The following is a 22,367-nucleotide window of genomic DNA, read 5'->3' as shown; positions in this document are numbered from 1 at the left end:
GTTCGATTAAAACAAGATTAACTAAAAATATATTTATCTTTGTGACTGTTTGTCTGTTTTCGTTTAAGAAAATTGATACATAAATATACCATTTATAATTATGATAAAATTATCATAAAAAAAAACATTTATAAAATTTTAAATTTTCTGTATGGTTTAAAAATTTAATTGTTCCAGCGGTGAAAGCTCTTTTTTTATTTCTTACTTTGTATGCAAATACTATTATAATTATAATATATTATAATCTGTGGAATTAACGATATGATTGTTATTAGCATAATATTATATCAATTGAGTTACAATTAAAACAAAATGATTTATTAAATATAAACGTCATTTATCAACGTATTCTTGATTATATTAGATGTGTTTAATAAACATATTTAAGAAATTTAATCATACCGTAATAATATGTAGTTTTATTGTGTTATATTTGAATAGTGTATTTTAAAATGAGTTGGAAAATCAATTCGTGTTGTTTTTGTTTTCCCTTGAAACCAGGTTTATTCGTTTGGGGATATCTTGCCATTGTAAGTATTATTAATAAAGTTTTTAGATAAATGCTAATTATAACTTGCAGATACATTTATATATAGTGCCCTAGCAAAGTCACCGTCTATAAATGTTCAATGTGAGCTAAGACCTTATTTTGAGGAAAAATACCTTTATTCACCACACTGCACCAATGCAGGTCGGTAGATACACATGTTGATGACTATCATCTTCATATTCATCTTCCACACACAGGTTTCTTCACGGTTTGTATAGTATGTAATAATATCCTGGGAAAAAATTCACACACAGCCATCTGATCCCAAATTAAGCAGAGCTTGTGCTATGGAAACCAGACACCTGATATACTACATATACTACTTTTCTTTTGTAAATACATACTTATATAGATAATTACACCCAGACTCAGGACAAACAGACATGTTCATGCACACGAATGTCTGTCCTGGGTGGAAATCGAACCCACAACCTTCATCGTGAAACGCATGTATCTACCAACTACGCCAACCGGCTCGTCAATCATCAAGGGATCATTTTTGAACTAAAGATAAAGAAACCTTAGATAAGATAGAGATTTTTTTATCACTCCTGTTGCCATTTGTATTGTATATCCGTAAGTACTGGCACTGTAAGAAGTATCTGAAATTAAGTGGTACATGAGATTTGAGAGGTGAATGAATTACAAGGTGTTGCCGCGGCCGTGGAATAATTGACAAGTTGGTTATACCCAGATCCAAACAGTTTTACGTGTCTTTGCGCAAGCTCGTCTGTTCGTCGTCGTTCTACCGCAAAACAGCAGTACTTAGTATTGTTGTGTAGAAGTTTGAAGGGTTAGTGAACCAGTTTAACTACCGGCATAAAGGACAGATGCAGAACACAGCAATATTAAGTTTTTTTTTTTTTATAGTATAGGTTGGCGTACGAGCATATGGGCCACGTGATGGTAAGTGGTCACCCACGCCCATAGACATTGGCATTGTGAGAAATTTTAACCATCGCTTACATCGCAAATGCGCCACCATCGTTGAAAACTAAGATGTTATGTCACTTGTGCCTGTAATTACACTGGCTCTCTCACCCTTCAAACCGGAATACAACAATAACAAGTAATGCTTTTTTGTGGTAGAATATCTGATGAGTAGGTGGTACTTACCCAGACGAGCTTGCACAAAGCCCTACCACCAGTGAAAGTTGCTGTTAGGCGGAAAATACGTATAAGTGGATGGGTGAGAAGAAAGATCTGCCTCCAAGTAATATTGTTTCTTATTTTCAGATTTTAATTTACTTCACAGTCCTCCGGATGCTCTTCAAGATTATGGATATTTTAGATGAATACAAACATTTCGACCCGTTGTCGTATATAGAAATATCTCTATCACTGGGAATATCTATAATATATTTTATATTCTACATCGTGTTCGTAGCAGGTCTACATAGAGTAAGTCAAGAAAATAAAAGTCGTAATAACGAACATGTATTTATTTTGGAATTAAATAACTAAATTGGTAATGTATTCTATTTTTGTTTATTTAATAAAATTATTTTATTATTTCCAGAGAAGTCGAGGCTGTCTAGAGATATTCTACGGTTACAACGTTATCACAATAATAGGACTAACTATCATAATTTCTCTATATATTCCAGTTAAGGCATATAGAATACGCAATTTGTTTCTGAGTGATGTCTGGATCTTCGTCGTGGCCGGTGTATGCTCAACGGGTATTGTGCTACGTAAGTAATCTGAATGATAACAGCGAAACTAGCTTAAAAGAAGACGTTAATCTGCCTACATGTACATATAATTGTATATACTAATTGTTATGTTTTATTTTGCAATGTGAAGCCTGCATGTGTCTAATTTCATTGAAATTCTGCCACATGTGTATTTTACCCACCCGCATTGGAGCAGCGTGGTGGAATAAGCTCGACACCTTTTCCTCAAAAAGGAAAGGGGGTCTTAGCCCAGCTGGGATTTTAAAAGGCTGTTACTGTTACTATACTCTTACTGTGTTAAGTTATGTGTGACATGGAAAGGAAATATAACAGACAATTCAATTTTACATTAAAGATTTTAAAAATCACCATATGCCTTTCTATATAAATAAATAGATCGCTGTTTGTTGGTAGAATATATCGATACCTACCCATAAGGCAGGTTTCTATGTAAAACAACAAATTATGATTTATGTAAATATATTTAATCTCTAATAAATATATCTGTTTCCTTACAGTATTTCAACTCTACCTCACGATAGCTGTGCGGAGCCTTATTTCGAATCTAGAAGATGATAGAGATTGTGCAGCAAATAATTACATAATAGAGGATCCTGAATGCATCATACATGGATACGTAGAAAGAAATAACTCTGAAGTTTAAATTTCTTGTGATTATATGTTATGTTTGATGATCAATAAAAAATCAATAATTGACATGTACCAGGGAGAATGTCATGGTACAGACGTATCGGAATCGCGTAGCCCTTCCGTTAGAAGTGCTATTATGTGAGAACACACTTCGTATCTCACTCGTTAAAGGGAAATCGATTAAGTGATACAATATTTTGATACGTGTATCCTATAAATATTATAATTGTCATGGTCAATATCGCATATCATTTTCTGATATTTCAGTCGTATTTCGCGGTGAGTTTCAAGTCTGTTCTTACACAATAGCTAATAATATAATTGTAACTATATAATATAATTGTAAATATAATTGTAGCTACAGTTTTTATTTGAATGTAATCTTTTGGCTCAAACAATATTTTATTATTTAACTCTAATTTGTTTTTTATATGCAATGAGGTTTAAAAAATATTAAAACAGTTTTCCGTCGTAAACATTTAACGTATTTCATTGCATGTGCCTTTATAATTATGATCTGATATTAAATTAATCGTCACGAAACTTAAAGGAATTTTCTGATTTGTTGTAATGTTGATTAATAATATTTCACGTTATCGTGTTGTCCGTTTGCAAGCATCCGGTCTGTCATGTCGTCATGTTTGTCAACAATTAAGCACAACAAAACATTCCGCACTTCCAGTCCATTCATGTTCGAGAGTTGGCAAGAAAATTCAAAGAGATTATAACAAATATTTGCTTCCTTGTCATGGATGGAATTTTGTGTTGAAACCAGCATGTGTTGGATAAGCCCTTATATATCTCGCATTAATTATTAGTAAGCTTATTATCTTTTTGTCACAAACAAACACACAAACACATAAAGTTGTATATTTTTTTATATAGAATAGGAAGGCGGACGAGCATATGGACCACCTGATGGCACGTGATGGTAAGTGGTCACCCACGCCCATAGACATTGGCATTGTAAGAAATGTTAACCATCGCTTACATCACCAATGCGCCACCAACCTTGGGAACTAAGATGTTATGTCCTTTGTGCCTGTAATTAAACTGGCTCACTGACCCTTTAAACCGGAATACAATAATACCAAGTATTGTCGTTTTGCGGCAGAATATCTGATGAGTGGGTGGTACCTACCCAGACGAGCTTGCACAAAGCTCTACCACAAGTTACATATAATTGCTCTTAGGAATTATTCTCTCTAATTCCTGCTTCCCCTTTCCTTCACAAGTCAACGCATGCTGGCTCTCGATGTCACCGCCTAACATCAATTCCATTCCATTTTTCTCCTCTTATAACCTGGGTTCCTTCAAACGAGGCATCTTATGGGCCGGCACGCCTAGTGTAGTTCGTTCTTTCCGACTGTACTGGCCCTCGTCGTTTTGTACTCTATTATCACTTATCATCAGGTGGAGTTGACTCATTGGACTTCCCAGCAATTTAAAAAAATATTAATAAAAAACAAATTTCTTAGGCGTATGAGTAGGTAATAATCACAAATAACTCTTCTGGGACATGATAAGTAGCTTTGATTTGATAATAATAATGTTACATTTAGGATTTTTAATAAGAAAAAATTAACATAGGTAATACGGCGAGACACAGCTAGTAGATACAAAATAAAGGAAATTTAAAAGAGAACCAAAAAAACGCAATTCTATATTCTACTACAGAATTGAATATAAAGGGCCACATTTGTATTTTCCCAATCCCAATAAATCCAATTGAAACCATTGGGTTTCTTATTTCCTCGAGCTATTAAAAATATTTATGGGTATATATAAATAAAATAATTACATACTGATAAATTTATCTTCATAAACCGAAGCAAATGTCAGCTTTGGGTCAGAAATAATGCGATCGTACACAGTACAGCTGTTTGTAAATAATAAAACGTAAAAGGAGTAACACGTTTCGAAAACAATATAATTGTTGTTCGAAATTTAAATATTTTCCATATACTTTTAAAATATATAAAAATGAAGTGTGAAATTCCTGAATATGCGAGATGTTGTTTTTGCTTTCCACTCAGGCTGGGATTACTACTGTGGTTTTATGTGAAATTAGTAAGTATATTTGCTATTTTTTAACTTATATGTTATATAAATAATACATAAAAAATAAATGTATATATCTTAACTTTTATATAAAAAGACAATCAATAAATGAGATAATTAACAAAAAAAAATAAAAAAAATAGTGGGATTAATTTGTTATTAACTCGTAATTGGAGATATTGTATTGTATGTAGTATTATTCTCAAAATATTTGCAACGTATATTGTACTAGTTTTGGCCGCGTGTTTGGAGATTGTGAGAGGTATTAGATATAAAAAAGGTTGCCTATATACTTCCTTGGAGCTTCAAGCTTGCTTCATACCAAATTACTTTAAAATCGGTTCAGGCTTAGCCATGAAAACGTATCAGAAAGAAAGAGTTACTGTCGCGTTTATATTTTTATTAGAATAGATTCTCGGAATAGAGAATACACAATTCAGTAGCCAGTTTATTGTTGCATTCCGTTGACGTAAATTAACTCATAGCTCATATATTCGTAGAATTTTTCCGTATACATTTTATTAACGCAAACGGTATTGAATAGTTAAAACTCGTTGGTCTATGGCTAGTTAATAAGATGCAAACCGAGGTTCTGGTTTTAAATTCTCGGTCGGCCCGATAAAAATTATTAGGTGTTGTATCAAGAAATTTCTGCCAAAAATATTGCTCTTAATGAAGTAGCGTTAAAGTTACGTGCCTAAAAGTGCATTATTTCAGAAAAGTCAATATTTCAGGTGATTGTGTTGAAATTCTCGAATAGGACTTTATTGTAAGTAATGAATACGTGCACTTAAATTGCTAAATAAGGGGGGGGGGGTTTAAGCCGGTGTGAGCTTCAGTTTTTCAAAATACGAAACAAAAGAGGTTCTTGTTTAGTACATTATCGAACCGAAATATAGATAAATTGTAATAAGTATCTTTACTTTCATGTTTATTTAATTAAACAGACTCTATTAGAAAAGAAAGGAAATTGATATAAATAAGAACATGGAAGATTTCGATTAAAAAAAAGTGTTTATAATTGGCACAGCGTGGTGTTTAAGTTTAAAACCTCCTTAAAAGGCCTTAGCCCAGCTATGGGAAATAAACAGAAATTTTATTTTATTTTATTGTTGCAGGTTTTCAGTTTACTACTTTTGGCCAATTTAATAGGCGTTATAGTTACACGCTGTATACACGTTGGTTACCCCGAACGAGTTCATTTTATGTGTATTAACATAATTATATTTTCAATTCTCTTATGTGTGGATATTGCTTTTCACATAATATTTATTGTCAGTGCTCATACGGTAAGTTCCATGTTTATTAACTTAACAGCTGGTACAGTGGTGTCTTACACCACCGTACAAGATTTTTCTTATACATTATAAAGGAATTGTATATTGATATATTAACATTATCCCTATAAAATAAAACGATGAAAAATATTTCAGTTACTTTATAATTAATGTTAATTAAAACTGGGTAGGTACCACCCACTAATAATATCTTGTACCGCGAAGCAGCAGTAGGTACTGTGTATTCTTGTGTTCCGGTTTGAAGGGTGAGTGAGCCAGTGTAATTACGGGCACGACAACAACTTAGTTCTTAATGTTAGTAGCCTATTAGCGATGTAAGGGATGCTAAATAAACTAATAAAATAAACTTTTTTAGTGGTCATAGACATTGACTAAGTTAAAAAAATGTTTTGTTTGTTTACAGAAAGAATATAGGAAAATGAAGTTGTTTTATAAAGAAGCAATGGTTGCATTAGGTGTATATGTATTCTATTTTTTCTATTACACCATCTTCGTGCTATATGATTTTGAGTTCTCGCTTAGACATATCAGCCTAATGATGTGGATTCTGTTGTTGATTTGGTCAATATCTTTCTGGATTTTGAGTAAGTAATTTACATATTAATTTTCATTACAGTGTTTTATTATTAAAAATATAGTACATCTCAGTATCAATTTTTGTTTTATCTTTGTTTCATGAGATTCGTATATATATCATTGTTATATTTACAATAATATTTATTTACATAATTATATAATAAAATAATTTTAAGTTGGAGAGTTTGTAGAACGCAATCATCACAGAGAGAGGAAAACAATTTTAATAATCAACATATATACAAATTTTGTTTATCGATTACCAATGTTTTTCTTACAAATAATAAATATTATTCACATACAAGTAGATAACATAAAATTTATAATAAACGGTTGAAATAATTATAAAATAATTATTGTGTTTTTATTATTACTTAAATTTTTAGTTAGTTATATATATAAAACTATTATCTTTAGACATATATTTATTAAACTAATAAACTTCTAACTTTTCAGTTAGTCAGGCGTATCTAATAATTCTGGTTCGAAGCGAGGCTCTGAAATTAGAAAGGAGTTCGAACTTCGAATTCACGAATCGTGCAGTGGACGCTGAGGCAATTTATAACAATGATATTGTAGCTTAATTTATCTACCTGTCTCTTTGTTACCTCATCACGACTAAATCGCAGATCGCAATGTCCACATAGATCGGGACGGTCAAGAGCTATGATTTATAGGATTTAAGGCAAAAATAATTTGATACGGATGGAGTTGAAAGGAACACGCAGTATACAATATGAATATGAAAGGTATTGTTTTATGGGCTGGTTAGTTAATACTCTCTTATTATCAGAGCCAAAACCGAGATAGGAGAATACGAAGATCGAGGGCTTAAATCCTGGCAAGCACCCCTCAACTTTCATGTGCTTAATTTGTGTTTTAATTCATCTCTTACTAGGCGGTGAAGAAAAATATTGTGGTGACCTTTACATACTTGCAAATAAACTATTTGATCGTGCACAAGGCATTACCACCAAGTAAAGCTGTCCGACGCTAATACTTATTGCTATATGGTTTTTTAGTTCATCTATTCGGCTGGTTAAGACGTTAAGCACTAATGTTATTAACGTATGTACAAACATATAAGATTGACGAAAGATCAATGTGCTGGTTTTTCCAATCTGCCACAAATAATGCAAGATATATTAATAAATTATTTATATCTTAAGATTATTATTGTAATATAATATTAATATAAGTAAATTAAAAAGTAACGAATATAATTTATTGTACGAGATACCTCAATTGTTATAGATCGCAAATAAATAATAAAATTATAATAATGATGATTTATTTTTTATTTATATTTCCTATTTAAAAGCTACTCCTAAAATTCTTAAAATGTGATCAATGTGAATGCCAAAGGGCTCAATACAATACAATACAATCAAGTATATACGATTTTAAAGTTCATTGGTTTAACATATCAGCTGGAAAATGTCCACTGATGGACAAAATCGTTCCCCAAAGATTTCCACGATAATTTGTTTAATTAAATACATCGATGTGTATCATTATAATACATTGTCATGACCCTTATTTATTAAGCGAACTACTTATTACTTATATTAGTTATTCAAGTTTTCCATCGACTCGGGTGACGGTACAAGCCAACACAATGGATGGAATATTAAGTTATTGAAACATTTTGAAGTATATTCAAATTACATTTCTGAAGGTTTCCACTGCGAGAAAAAAAAAGGTTGGTAGATACATGCCGTTTACGCCGAAGGTTGGGTTCGATTCCCACCCAGTACAGACATTTGAGTGCTTAAACATGTCTGTTTATCCTGAGTCTGGGTGTAATTATCTATATAAGTTGACGTACAGTACAGTACAGTTGACGTACGGTGCTATATCGTTTGTGCTATACAAAATAATCCCTAATTCCTTATAAAAGTGTTATTGGAAGTGACTTTTTATTTCATGTTGTTTAATAAGTATTAAAGTATATTTGTGCTTGTTTTTAATAATATACAAAGACACAGTATAATAAAAATATTTAAAATACTAAAACAATCACAGTAATTACATTGAAGTGCATACTATTTGAAGAGAACGCGTAAGTACGCGATATACGCGGCGCTTACGACTTTTTGGGCGCGAGTTATTATCGAAGAGCAAGGTAAATTGAATACGCTGTGTTAACTCATTAAAGCTTACCTACATTTATTTAAAAGCGAATAGAATGGAGTGTAAACATTGCTTATGCTTATTGAAAGTTGAAGAATCTATTAAATGTACTGCTTGCTTAAATATATATCATCATGGCTGCGTGGGAATTTCGCTTGCAGATTTTAAAAAGATTCTACCGATGAATAAAGCTAAATGGAAATGTCCAAGTTGTAAACAGACCAAAAAAAATAATAATATAAGTCCCATTACACCTAATGTCGCCAACGAAACCAATTTAGATCTTGCACAGCCCTATTCGACCTTGAATACTAAATCTATAATAGACCACTTTGATGAACGTTTCACTCATTTAAATTCATCTATTGAATCATTTAAAAGTTTTATAACCAATGAGTTTAAAAAAGTTACCGAAACTGTAAACGAATGGACAAAAAAAATTAAGCTCGTTGAATCATCAATTGATATGGTCATGGATCAAGTTAATAACTTTGACAAGGAAGTTACAAAAATACATAACATCGAATTGGAGTTAAATGAGCTAAAGAATTCTATGAAAGATTTAAAAGATAGCCATTACAAGAATGAACAATGGGTTCGACGTTCAAATATCCAAATTAGTGGAGTTCCCCAAAAGAAAGGCGAAAACCTTATACAGTTAATAAAAGTGCTCGCTGATAAGTGCAATTTCCCTTTGAACCCGGTTACTGACATAGACTTTATCACAAGAGTAGCGACTAAGAATGATTCCAATGACATCAGGCCTAAACCAATTATTTTAAAAATGCAAGCTCGTTACAAAAAAGACGATTTTTTGTCATTGCTTCGAAAATTAAAAACTATAAGAGCTTGCGATATAGGATTTTCAGGAATGCAAAATCAAATTTACGTTAATGATCACCTTTCTACTCGCAATAAAAGTTTATTCAATGAGGCAAAGCGAAAGTCAAAGGAAAAGGGTTATTTGTTTTGTTGGGTACGTAACTGCACGATTATGGTTAGACGCACAGAAAGCTCGCCTGTCCTGCACATCACTTCTGAAGATTGTTTAAAAAAAATCGTATAAGTGCGAAATTGTTTTATTTAAAACATAAGTTTCAAGTGTCTAATTTTATTTTGTTAGTATTTTTTCATAACTTTACTTTTTTAGTTAATGTCCATTTTCATGACTTTTTTAGTTATTATTTTATTGTTAGTGTTGTATATTCTTTTATGATTTTATTCGTTTTATCTGAGCAGCGTTCATTGCGGCAATCATTTATTTATGACTTATTAGAAATAGAAACTATGAAGGAATTTTTATTACAGATATGTAATATATACAATTATTATTTGTGTTTTAAGTATTCAACATGTTCTTAAATATTTTTTATCAAAACGTCCGAGGTTTACGGACTAAAACTAATCAATTTTATAAAAACGTGCTTAATTGCGATTATGACATTATTTGCCTAACAGAAACTTGGCTTTTACCTGGAATCTTTGACAGTGAAATATTTGATGCTCGATATAATGTTTATCGTAACGACCGTGATTACGAGCAGTTAGAAATGACAAAGGGAGGTGGTACTCTGATAGCGGTCCGTCGCGAAATTGATGTTGATGTGAGAAATGTTCAGTTGCCTAATTTTCCTAGTGCTGAAGTCACTTATATAAAAATTATAACTAAACGCGGTATTATTAGGAAAATTCTGCATCTTTTTTGTTGTTACTTTCCACAGAATAATTCTCAAACGGATTCACAGCTTAATTTTTTTGAATTTATATCTGATTTGATTATAGAAAATTCACAAGATGATATAATTATTACAGGTGATTTTAATATACGAGATGCTGTTTGGTCATTAAATAATAATAATTCAAATTATATTTTAAATCCCTCGGAATGTCTCCTTGTACATCAAATATTTGTTTTTATGAATTTTACTGGATTACAACAATTAAATTATATTCTTAACTTAAATAACAGGCTCTTAGACTTAGTACTTTCCAATCTGAATTGTAACATATCTCGTGTGGACCCTTTATCAGAACCTGAAGATGAACATCATCCTTCCCTTTGTATTAAAGTTGATATGAATACCATTGAGCGAAATTTAAATCCAGCTATTCGTGTTGTACGTCGCTTTCACAGCGCTGATTATGATAAAATTAATTTTGAATTAGCTAAAGTTAACTGGCAACACGAATTTAAAAACAAAGATATTAGTCAGGCAGTTGATACGTTCTATCTTATCGTAAATCACATTATAGAGACATTTGTCCCGTCTAAGTGTATAAATGAGATCAATAAATATCCACGCTGGTTTACGCGACCCTTGATAAAATTAATTAATAAAAAATTAAAATTCCACAAAAAATGGAAAATTTATGGCCAACAAAACGATTATAACAAGTTCTCTGAATTACGTCTACAATCAAAAAACTTAGAAGGAACGTGTTATAATGAGTTTCTGGAACGAGCAGAGAATAATATTCGTTTTAGCTCAAAACAGTTTTGGTCCTATATAAAGACTAAAAAAGGTCATACATCTGTACCTAATGTAATGTATTTTAACTCTCAAGTTGGATACAATGGACACGATATAGCAAATATGTTTAATTCTTATTTTCATTCAGTTTTTGAGGATAATAGTGGAAATCAAACAATGGATCACTATTCTACTAGCGCAAATCAGACTATCATCAGTTCTATCGAGATTGTTGACAAAAAAGTAGAACGATATTTATCGAACATAGATACATCCAAGGGTTATGGTCCAGATGGAATACATCCCATTTTCTTAAAAAACTGCAGTAAAGTGTTATGTGTGCCTTTAACAATGCTTTTCAAAAAATCATTGGACAACGGATTATTACCAACTATTTGGAAAAAATCTTTAATTACGCCGATTTATAAGTCTGGAAATAAAAACGATATAAAAAACTATCGCGGTATTTCTAAATTGTCAGTTATTCCAAAACTTTTTGAAAAGATTGTCTATGATACGATATTTCCATTATTAAGGCCTCTACTTACCTGTAACCAACATGGTTTTATTAATAAGCGATCCACTGAGTCCAATCTGTGTGAGTTCTTGCATACAGTATTAAGTGCTATGGAAGTTGGTTTCCAGGTAGATGTCGTATACACTGATTACTCGAAGGCATTTGATAAGATATCGCACAATTTGTTATTACAAAAACTTAACAACATCGGTATACATGGTGACCTTCTACGTTGGCTTACATCTTATCTCCGCGAAAGATCTCAAGCCGTTGCTATTAAAGGATATACGTCTAGTTTTATTCCTGTAACATCGGGTGTACCACAAGGTTCTCACCTTGGCCCTTTACTTTTTAACATTTTTATTAATGACGTAACTAATTGTTTCAAAAATTCTCAAGTTTTATTATACGCTGATGACACTAAAATTTTTAAGATAATAAAAAATAATCAAGACTGTTTTCATTTACAAGAGGATTTAAATAAATTAGGACAATATTGCATTGCTAATAATTTGCAGCTTAATGTTGACAAGTGCTGTGTAATTACATTTTCGAGAAAAAAAGAACAAATAATTTTTGACTATTCCATATTTAATACTAAATTAAAAAGGGTAACCGAGGTGAGAGACCTTGGGGTACAACTAGACAACAAACTTATATTCGATAAGCATATTGAGGAAATAGTGATGAAGTCGTATAAAATGCTTGGATTTATCTTTCGGCAAGGGGCAGACTTTAAAAATATTCATACCTTTGTAATTTTGTACAATGCTTTCGTTAGATCACATTTAGAGTATGCGTCAACTGTTTGGAATCCACAATATGCAAAATATGTCAACTTAATTGAAAATATACAAAACAAATTTATCAGGAGGTTGCGATACAAATTTACTTTTCCTGACTCTGTTTTTATGCCACTTGAAGAACGTAGAGAACAAAGAGACCAAATGTTTCTTTACAAAATATTAAATAATTTAATTGATTCTCCATATCTGCTCAGTGAGATTTTATTTAAGTGTCCTCGTTTTAACGCTCGCTCTCAGGATACTTTTTCAATACCCATTTATAAAACTAATTATTTCAAAAATTCTTTTATTCTAAGATCTTGTAATAGTCATAATAGAAAATACAACCACATTGATCTGTTTAAAAATAGTTTAAGTAAATTTTATAATCTTGTGAAAAATACTTATTAGTAATTAACCATAACCATATTTACGTTAAAATTTTACTTTGTCATAAATAGTTATATTTTATGTAACATCAAAATTAGTCCACTTCCCTGTTAAAACAGTAGTGGAAACTTAACTGGCATAAGTGTTAAAATATGATTATTATATTAAGTTGTAATATACGATATGCTGTATGTTTCCCTAATAAATAAATAAATAAATAAATAAATAAATAAATAAATATGTATTTACAAAAGAAAAGTAGTATATGTAGTATATCAGTTGTCTGGTTTCCATAAATTAAGCTCTGCTTAATTTAGGATTAGATGGCCGTGAGTGAATAATGTACCAGGATATTATTATTATTATTATTAAAAAAACTACAAAGGAAGCATGGAATAAATCTTCCTTACGCGTACTCGACATGGGATATCACAATGAAATTTTACTCACTGATAAGATCAGTATGATTGTTTTAAATTGTATAAATTACAATGAGTACTGTTTATTAAGGGATTAAATACAATCGTTAAAAATATTAATCATTGATAGTTAGGTAAATTAATGCAGTCGTGAAAACGAAAAACTTTAATAAGTCTTACTTTAATAAAATAGTGCTTAAAAAATAATCAAATTTGTTAAGCTGTCTGACACATTTATTTTTCAATTTGTCATATAACATTAATTGAAAAGTTATTTATAAATACAATATAATACATATAAACAAAAGTAAATAAAATAAATAATTTTAAAGCTTAGAACAATTATTATATAAAACTATTTAAAGTGTAAGTGTTAGCCCACGCTTTGTGATACACATGTTATTGTTTTGCGCCGGATCCAAAGGCCGGAGCAGATAGCAATAATAAATGACGAATGACACAGGATTTAATTCTAAATCAAAAATAGTAGTTCTAGTAACAGCCTGTAAATACACTAGTGGTAGGACTTTGTGCAAGCTCGTCTGGGTAGGTACCACCCACTCATAAGATATTCTACCGCAAAACAGCAGTACTTAGTATTGTTGTGTTCCGGTTTGAAGGGTGAGTGAGCCAGTGTAATTACAGGCACAGGGGACATAACATTTTAATTCCCAACATTGGTGGCGCATTGGCGATGTAGGCAATGATTAACATTTCTTACAATGCCAATGTCTAAGGGCGTTGGTGACCACATACCATCGGGTGGCCCATATGCTCGTCCGACTTCCAATACTATAAAAAAAATGTCCCACTGCTGGGCTAAAGCCAGAGAGGCTAAAGAGAAGGTTTTGGAGCTTATTCCACCACGCTCCTCCAATGCGGGTTGGTAGAATACACATGTGGCAGGACTTCAGTGAAAATTAGACCTTCAGGTTCCCTCAGGATGTTTTGAATGTGAAGCACATGAAAATTCAGTGCTTGCCCGCGCTTGTCCACGATCATCGGTTAAGATTCAAGCGTTCTAACCACTAGGCCATCTCATAAAAATATCCCTTATTTATTTAAAAAAAAACCAAATGGTATTTATATATGATATCTATATACTTACGACGTGGATACGACGTATGCGTATGGCTATGCACAGAAACACAACACATGTTGACGTGAGTTGTTATTAATGGTGATTTTTTATTCTGAAATGTGTCATTGGTCCTTTTCGACAGCCTCACGAGTTTGAGAGCCGAGTATTGAGGCGAGAAATTAGGAACCACGGGAGGATTCCTATGGGTGTCTTCTGTGAAAACTAAGAACTCACCTCGACTAAGAACGTTGTCCAAATCGTGTTGGGTCTCGTGTATGTACTATCTGTCTTCGTGTCGTCGTTGGTCTCGTCTTGTTTAGTTCCTTAAAGGTAAAACACAAAATGACACAACATGCAATTTGTAGAGTTTTGGAATAGCAATATTTTTAGTATAATAATAATAATATCCTGGGACATTATTCACACACGGCGATCTGATCCCAAATTAAGCAGAGCTTGTACTATAGAAACCAGACAACTGATATATTACATATACTACTTTTCTTTTGTAAATACATACTTATATAGATAATTATACCCACATTCAGGACAAACAGACATGTTCATGCACACAAATGTCTGTCCTGGGTGGGAATCGAACCTACAACCTTCGCCGTGAAAGGCAAGTATCTACCAACCACGCAAACCGGCTCATGTAATTGGTGTATGCCCATTTGGCATCACAATTTGGCGTCACATACAATGGTATTCCTATTGTAATTGTAAACATCAAGCTATCAATGACATTTATAATATTAGCAAGAAATAAGATGTATAGTCACGTTTTTCTTGGTGTTTATAGTAGTAGATATAATAAATCTGAGTAATATAATAAAATATCTACATATGAGGCCGCTAACAGAATTCTTTATATATTCCGGTCCTATTTTTACAAATTTACAAAAGATTTTCATATTTGTACCCGATTTGTATTGCCCGAATTTCACTTCGATTTTTGACGAAGCAGATTTCGATCATTTATTGCTTTTATTTCAAAATAGCCCCAATAGGTGATCTCATCTCAAATTAGTTGATATATGGCTTTCTTAAGATTTTATTTGAAGCGTTAAAAGGCAAAACAAAATTGATAATAATATTTTGTTTGATTTTGCAGGGATAAATCCAGTTCAAAGTTGAAAATAAAATAATGTATGTGTTAGAAATACTTATTTATGTACTTCACTTAATATATGTAAAAATTACAAATTTCTATATCGTATTATATTTAATTAAAATATAATCGGTTTCAGAAGGTCATTATTGTTTGGTAATAAAGTTAATAAATAGTTTTTCCCGCACTTATATGAAAAAAAAGAGAACTGAACGACTGTCATCGAATTAACAATATATGATATTTTGTTTTAATTAAATAAAAAAATAAAAGGTCTCATAAGTTTATTATATTAAAGATATATAAAATTAATGAAAAATAAAATTTATTACTTCTACTGGTGTATTTATTATATGTTCTGTGAATATAATGTAAACAACATTATATTTTCAAGGGTCGTGTCAAATTAAAAACATAAATAAATAAAATGTTCTCGATAGAAGAGTTACTAGATAGTTAAGATTATTTATACAACAACCCCTACGTCATCAATGCATCGCGTTATATTATGCACACATACCTTATATTGAGCTGGATTAAAACGACAGTAATACAATTACTAATTGGGGGTAGAATATTTGGAGAGTGGGAAAAATGTGTTTCGTTTTATTTGATTGTAGGAACATTATATCTGTATTTTTTTAAACTTTTTCCGTTTATTTGGGATTTTGAAAATGGCTGGATAATTTAATTTAGAATTGTCATGAAAGTAATATTTGGTTTTTATCTTTGACAAAATTTAATTTGAACTATATTTATAACGATCACAAATCATCTCTAAAACATATAATTCATTAAATATAAATTAATTACATCATAATATAAGACTTTCATTAAAAGCGGGGGGCTGTTTTATTTACAAAAAAGTAATAAATACATAATATTGCCTATATTATGATGTTATTATTTAACCATCAATAAAAAGGTATAAGCAAAGAAAATACTATTGGTTAATACGATTATATATTATATACTTAATTGACGACTAAGCTTAACTTTTTTTTAATCTTCGTTTTTTTGAGACTTTTGTCCATTTGAACATGTAAGCCCCATCATTTCTTAACCTATACAATACACAAATCATTCATTAAAGTATAAAGAGAGTCACTAATGAGAAGAAAGTCCCAAATCATATATGGCTACCGCAGCTTCAGTAAACTTAACTTTATAAATACTACATTACAAAGACTAGCTTGATAAGTCTGCTAGGTTAAGCCTTATTTCTTTACTTAGTGTAATGAGATTATAATTAGACAGGTATTAATGACAGAATCATTACATAAATAAATATTTTTTTATTTTAAAATCAAGCTTAAGTAAAATTATGAATTTTATGTTTATACAAGAATGAAAAAAAATAATTAAAAAACAGATAAAAAAATCATAAAATGTAATTTGGCAAATAATTGATTTAATATTAATATTGGTTAGGTTAGGTCAGGCATTTTGCGAATGCAGTGTTTGACAAATGGTCTTTTATAAAACGATACGTTTGTAGAATAAGATGCTTGTCACCTGTGTGCCTTGTTGTTATTGTCACTAGATGGCGCTGTTTTCATTCCATACAAATCGAAATTAACGTTCGAATTAATGACTATGGAATAAGTAAAAAAACTCGCACTAGACACACTGACTATTTTCTAAAAAAAATTTTGAAAATGATCATTTGTCAAACTTTTTTTTTGTAAAATATTAATGAACAAATATTTAACTGTGTCTGTGTGCGGACAAGCACACATGGTGCTTACACAGGTAAATAAATTGGTGTAGCCCTTATTTGTATACGTATTAAGGACAATTTTCTTCACATAAATAATTATATTATTATTAGGCAGCATTGCAGTCCATCTTCACATTGATGATTGCGTCAGCGCCGTGATTGACGAATTCGAAGTTCGTACTTCTCTGCAGCTTCAACACTTCACTTCTTACAAGGATCACAATATACATTTGGATAACTGAAACAATTAAGATAATAATTCAATAATCAGATGTAACTGTGTTTAAAAGTCTCGATTAATATGATTTCGTCACGGTAGCATGCCCAAGATATTCCGTGGCGCTCCTCGTAAGATGAAGAGAGTACCTCAGGTTTTTTATTGGGTAGTCCGATGTTCGGAGCGTATTCGGCGTAGGGGAAACGCGTAACGCATTTTTCAAGCGATATAAACATATTTAATATAGTCGATATTTAGGCACATATTAGCCACATATTTTGACTGCCTCGTTGGTCTAGTGGCTAGATATAAGGCTGCAGACTTGAGATATGAGGTCCTGGGTTCAAATCCCAGGTCAGGCCAGTAAAAAGTTATTGGGTTTTTCTGTCGAAAATTTTCAGTAGTAGCCCGGAGTCTAGAAGTTGGAATTGTGTACACTCCGTGCCTCGGAAAGCACATAAAGCCGTTTCTCGTGCGCCTGAACTCTTTCCGATCGTGTCGATGATTGCCGTCCCATCGGATTAGAGAGTTAGGGAATAGAGAGTGCGCCTGTGTTTGCGCACACTTTTGTACACTATAATATCTCATGCGCATTAGGCTAATCTCTCTTAAGATTAGCTGTCGTGGCCAAAATCGGTCAGAAGGACATTATTATTATTTAGGCACGACTGGACTTGAGCGTGGCCCATTTCGAAGCAGTAAGAGTAAAATAATAATTTTTATAGTGTACAATAAAACAATATTTAAATAAGATTGAATTGACTATTCGTTAATTTAAGCGAAGGCTTGTTATTTTCTTAATTCCAACTTCTCGCACTAAGTCAGGTGCTGATCAAGAACGGCTTCCAGTTTATTCCATCAAGTTCAACTCCAATACCGGTATAATAGTAAAATTTCATCTGACACATGCAGGCTACCTCACCATGTGTTCCTTTACCGCCGAGCCAGAGTTAATTATGAAAATAAATGAATCATACGAAAACTAGCTCATTTTTATTTTTCAACTACAAAATTTGACTACATGTACTGAACTACAAACATTTATCCAAAAGAACTATATATACTTTATAAGGCTTTTGGAGTTGTTCTTCTGATCGGATCCACTTTGTGTTATTTTCTGATAAAAACACAAACAAATATAAGTCGGTATGAAAATCTCTATATTTTTGAAGTCAAGTCCAATGATATATAAGCAAATATAACTCTGACAATGCGCTGCCGACCATGATATCTAAACTAGCATTTTACATGTAATAGCGCCGCTATTATTATTTTTAACAATGGGCATTATGTACAGAATAAATATAATATTACTAAATAACGCCTAGCATGAATTGCAATACCTCTTTAAAGTTGGAAAACTATTACGGGATACCATGCGCTCCCACCTTGCGCTTAAATATTATCTGCAGTGCTATTCTGTAAGAACTCACCTCATTACTCAAATGTTGATAACCGACTTAAGGTGATATAATATTTTGATGCGTGTATTCTTGAAATGTTAAAATTATTATGGTCCAATTCGCATATCAATTTCTGAAATTTCACGACCGTTTTCTACAGTGAGTTTCGCGTTTGTTCTTACAGAATACCTTACTATGCTCAATTGTAGGAAAAGGAATTCTTATAACGATCGGCTGCAGCGCCATCTAATGGCAAGTATGAATTAAGACAATTAATATTACCTACATTTTGACGTATGTACAAAAAACATATTGAATACACAGTATGAAACATATATGAACTAAAAAATTAACCAATAAAGTAATAAAGTTTAGTAAAGTTTAGCTGAAGCAAATTTGTTGCAAAATTGTAATATATAAGCCCCAGTCACGTGTACCAAGTTTCATATACTTTAACCTTTAATAAGCTAAAATTAATAAAACTACTATACCCCTAACAACGTGTATGTAAAATTTCATAATGATCCGTTGTGGTAGTTAAGGCGTGAAAGCGTAACAAACAAATAAACAAATTCACTTACGCATTTATAATATTTTATATTAAACTTAAACAGCTACTTACCGATACAGGAGAAGCTTATCGTCGCAAGTGTAAATTCGATGTAAAACGAGATGAAATGACTTTCGGAAGTCGCATACACAATGGAAAGAACAAAACCTAGAATGTACACTGCTAACATGTACAAACAAAACTTAGAAAACAGTTCCATTAATTTGAAATTTTTCTGAAACAAAACAAAACAACATCGTTAAACTTATATAAATTTATAATTATTTAATTCTCAAATAATAGATATATATATAAAATATGTATTTTTTTTTTCTCAAAAGTAAAAGCATTATAACAGTTATTTATGAAAGAGAGAAGCCAGCCTATTGTAATACAGGCTCATAATGTTTTATAGAGATTAGTGCGATTCTTCCATAAAACACAAGTGTGTGTGTCAATACTATATTCGCTCACTATCGTAATCTGTTGGAGGAAACCCTACTAATGAATGTTTCTAAGGAAATCCAATAGTTTTAATGGTCCTACCTGGGGTTTGAACCGGGACCGCAGGAGCTGCGGTCTAATAAGCCTGTTCTGTTTTATTTTAAGACATTATTATTAGAATACAACCTTATTAACATTACAGAAGCAAAATATATTTTTAATTTCAAAACGGCTGCAGTGTATGCGAGGACTGTTGTTGGAGAAACCAATCAACCAAGAGAAGCATTTCCTAAAACGATTCGCAGCACGCGATTGGTCGTAAATGTCTGGCAAATCCTCTTTCTTGCAGTGAAAACACACTGCGCAAACGTAAGGGCAAGCGAATAATACGTGTGGCGACGCGTGGACTTTGGTCGTACTCATAAATAGTATTACTAGAGTTTATTTTCATGATGTGTAATGTTATATTCCCAAGAATTCAAAGAACATTATTCTATAAACTCATGAAACTACTACTAATAATATAATAATATAATAAAACATATAATATTAATAATAATAATAATAATAAATAGTGTTTGTCAATATTTAATTTTTACTCATTTTATTCAAGACCCTTTGTCTTGATAAAATTAACGGCAAATTATAAAAAGCGTGTACCTAGCTCCCCGTGTGAGTGCAATCGCATCTTCCTTGTTTTCATTCTGTGTTCTGTTATGTGTGTGTATGCTTACCTTGTGTGCACTAACAGCAAATATTATGAGAAACACGACATCCGTTGCCACTGACCCTATGAATGTTAAGTAAATAATCGCAAAGGCCAGGTCAACAGTTGTCCAAAAACGATACCAATCGCTTATTAGATTTATCAAAATCAAACTCAGCAGTACTACACTTGCTATCTGTAAAATAAATAACACATTGCGGTACTTTTTATCGATAAAGCTTCCTGCTTCCTCGTCAATATATATTTATTAAAAAATGGAATTCGGCATCAATTTGATACAAATACTTTATTGATATAAGAATAATGAATCGAAATTGTATTCTAAATATTATGTAGATATACTCACAATGTTTTCCTTCACCTTAGATGACGAGAATAAAATTATAAACAAGAAACGAACTTAATATAAAAACTAGCACGAGTTTGAACCCGCCATTAATGATTATAGTCATCACTGACTTTTTACCTTCGACAAACAAATATACGTTTATTAAAAAAAAAATTTGAACGTTATCTTTCTAGATTAATTTCACTGTAGTTTAAATGGAAATACAATACACTTACTAATTTCCCATAACCCCAAACCAGTAGCCCGAGCCTTAAAGGGAAACAGAAGCAACACCTCCCCAATTCCGGTATTTCACATTTCATTTTTATATTATTTTAATAACCTTTTTTTTTAAAATCAACCACAAAATTTTTCGTTAAAAGGAATCCGAATTATCACTTCTGTTTTATTCGTTCAGAATCCAGTTTTAGTAAACAGTGCGATTTGCAGACGAACGACATCATCTGACCAATTGATAATGTTAACTGCGTTTTAAATAAAAAACGTACAAGCGATCCGACACGAGTTCGCGCGACTGAAGTGACAATACTGAAATCTTAACTATTGTAAACTCGAAGCTGTGTTTGTTTATTTGTTTCACGCTTTCGCGTTTTAACTACACAGCCGATCATCACGACATGTATAACTGTCGTCAGGGCTACAGAAAAAGGGCATAATAGGGCATATGGTAACAGCTGTATCTTCTTCCTTCAAACGCGGGCTAGGCTACGGGCGCAAACAAATTATGAATAAATGTTTAGTTAGATACTTAATATAATTTATATAAGATAATATGTAACTAAGCCCATGTAACAAAATCGTTTTGCCTTAAAAACGTTCAAAACTTAACGTTCTAACGTAACTTTATGCTGCACTCAAATTTGACCTAGGAATCCTCCTCTCAACGCGTACAAAGACTTTTCCTTTAAAATGTTTTTGCAAGATTCCTAAAAACCAAATACAAGGAAATTTATTGCAACCTAACATTCAGATAGTATATAAACGAATTCCCGGTTTTGTTATCTGTTTGTAAATGACAATGAAAACTCCGCCAGGAAATGAATATATGTGTTATATATACTTACTACAATAGCTACCTAAACATAGCGAGTAATCATTTTTATTTCTATTATTATAACTTGTAATTTGTTCGCATATAATTGATGTGTACTTGAATTATCAATTCAACAGTTTAATGTAAACGTAAATAATGTTTAAGGTCCCACTACTGAGCTAAGGCCTCCTCTATTTTTAAGGAG

At 31.7% G+C, this 22,367-nt stretch overlaps 1 protein-coding gene and 1 long non-coding RNA gene across 3 annotated transcripts; one reads left to right on the top strand and one right to left on the bottom strand.

The window, feature by feature from the left end:
* The first annotated feature begins 327 nt into the window (after window positions 1-327).
* LOC126769565 (uncharacterized) lies at window positions 328-8,098 on the top strand. Of its 2 annotated transcripts, XR_007669387.1 has the most exons (7): window positions 328-530; window positions 1,787-1,951; window positions 2,070-2,244; window positions 2,745-4,947; window positions 6,057-6,227; window positions 6,640-6,820; window positions 7,269-8,098. It is a non-coding gene; the product is annotated as an uncharacterized LOC126769565 (long non-coding RNA). The 2 variants fall into 2 exon arrangements; XR_007669388.1 differs by lacking the exon at window positions 6,057-6,227.
* A 7,888-nt stretch (window positions 8,099-15,986) lies between these two features.
* On the bottom strand, window positions 15,987-21,641 carry LOC126769531 (uncharacterized). Its single transcript, XM_050488391.1, has 4 exons — window positions 21,345-21,641; window positions 20,788-20,955; window positions 19,682-19,844; window positions 15,987-17,677 (listed from the first exon to the last, which is right to left on the bottom strand). The coding sequence occupies exons 1-4, from the start codon at window positions 21,429-21,431 to the stop codon at window positions 17,547-17,549; spliced, it is 549 nt and encodes a 182-aa protein (XP_050344348.1). The 5' UTR covers window positions 21,432-21,641; the 3' UTR covers window positions 15,987-17,546.
* Between the last annotated feature and the right edge of the window lie 726 nt (window positions 21,642-22,367).

The sequence above is a fragment of the Nymphalis io genome, chromosome 7 (genome assembly GCF_905147045.1).
Source record: "Nymphalis io chromosome 7, ilAglIoxx1.1, whole genome shotgun sequence".
Lineage (NCBI taxonomy): Eukaryota > Metazoa > Arthropoda > Insecta > Lepidoptera > Nymphalidae > Nymphalis > Nymphalis io.
This window is presented reverse-complemented; position numbering and strand designations above follow the sequence as displayed.

Excerpts from the sequence above, each read along its gene's own strand:
- LOC126769531 (XM_050488391.1), bottom strand. The coding sequence starts at position 21,431 with ATGAAATGTGAAATACCGGAATTGGGGAGGTGTTGCTTCTGTTTCCCT. Across the intron at positions 20,956-21,344 it reads TTTGGGGTTATGGGAAATTA|ATAGCAAGTGTAGTACTGCT; the intron begins GTAAGTGTATTG and ends TTTATTTTACAG. Across the intron at positions 17,678-19,681 it reads GATAAGCTTCTCCTGTATCG|TTATCCAAATGTATATTGTG; the intron begins GTAAGTAGCTGT and ends TAATTGTTTCAG.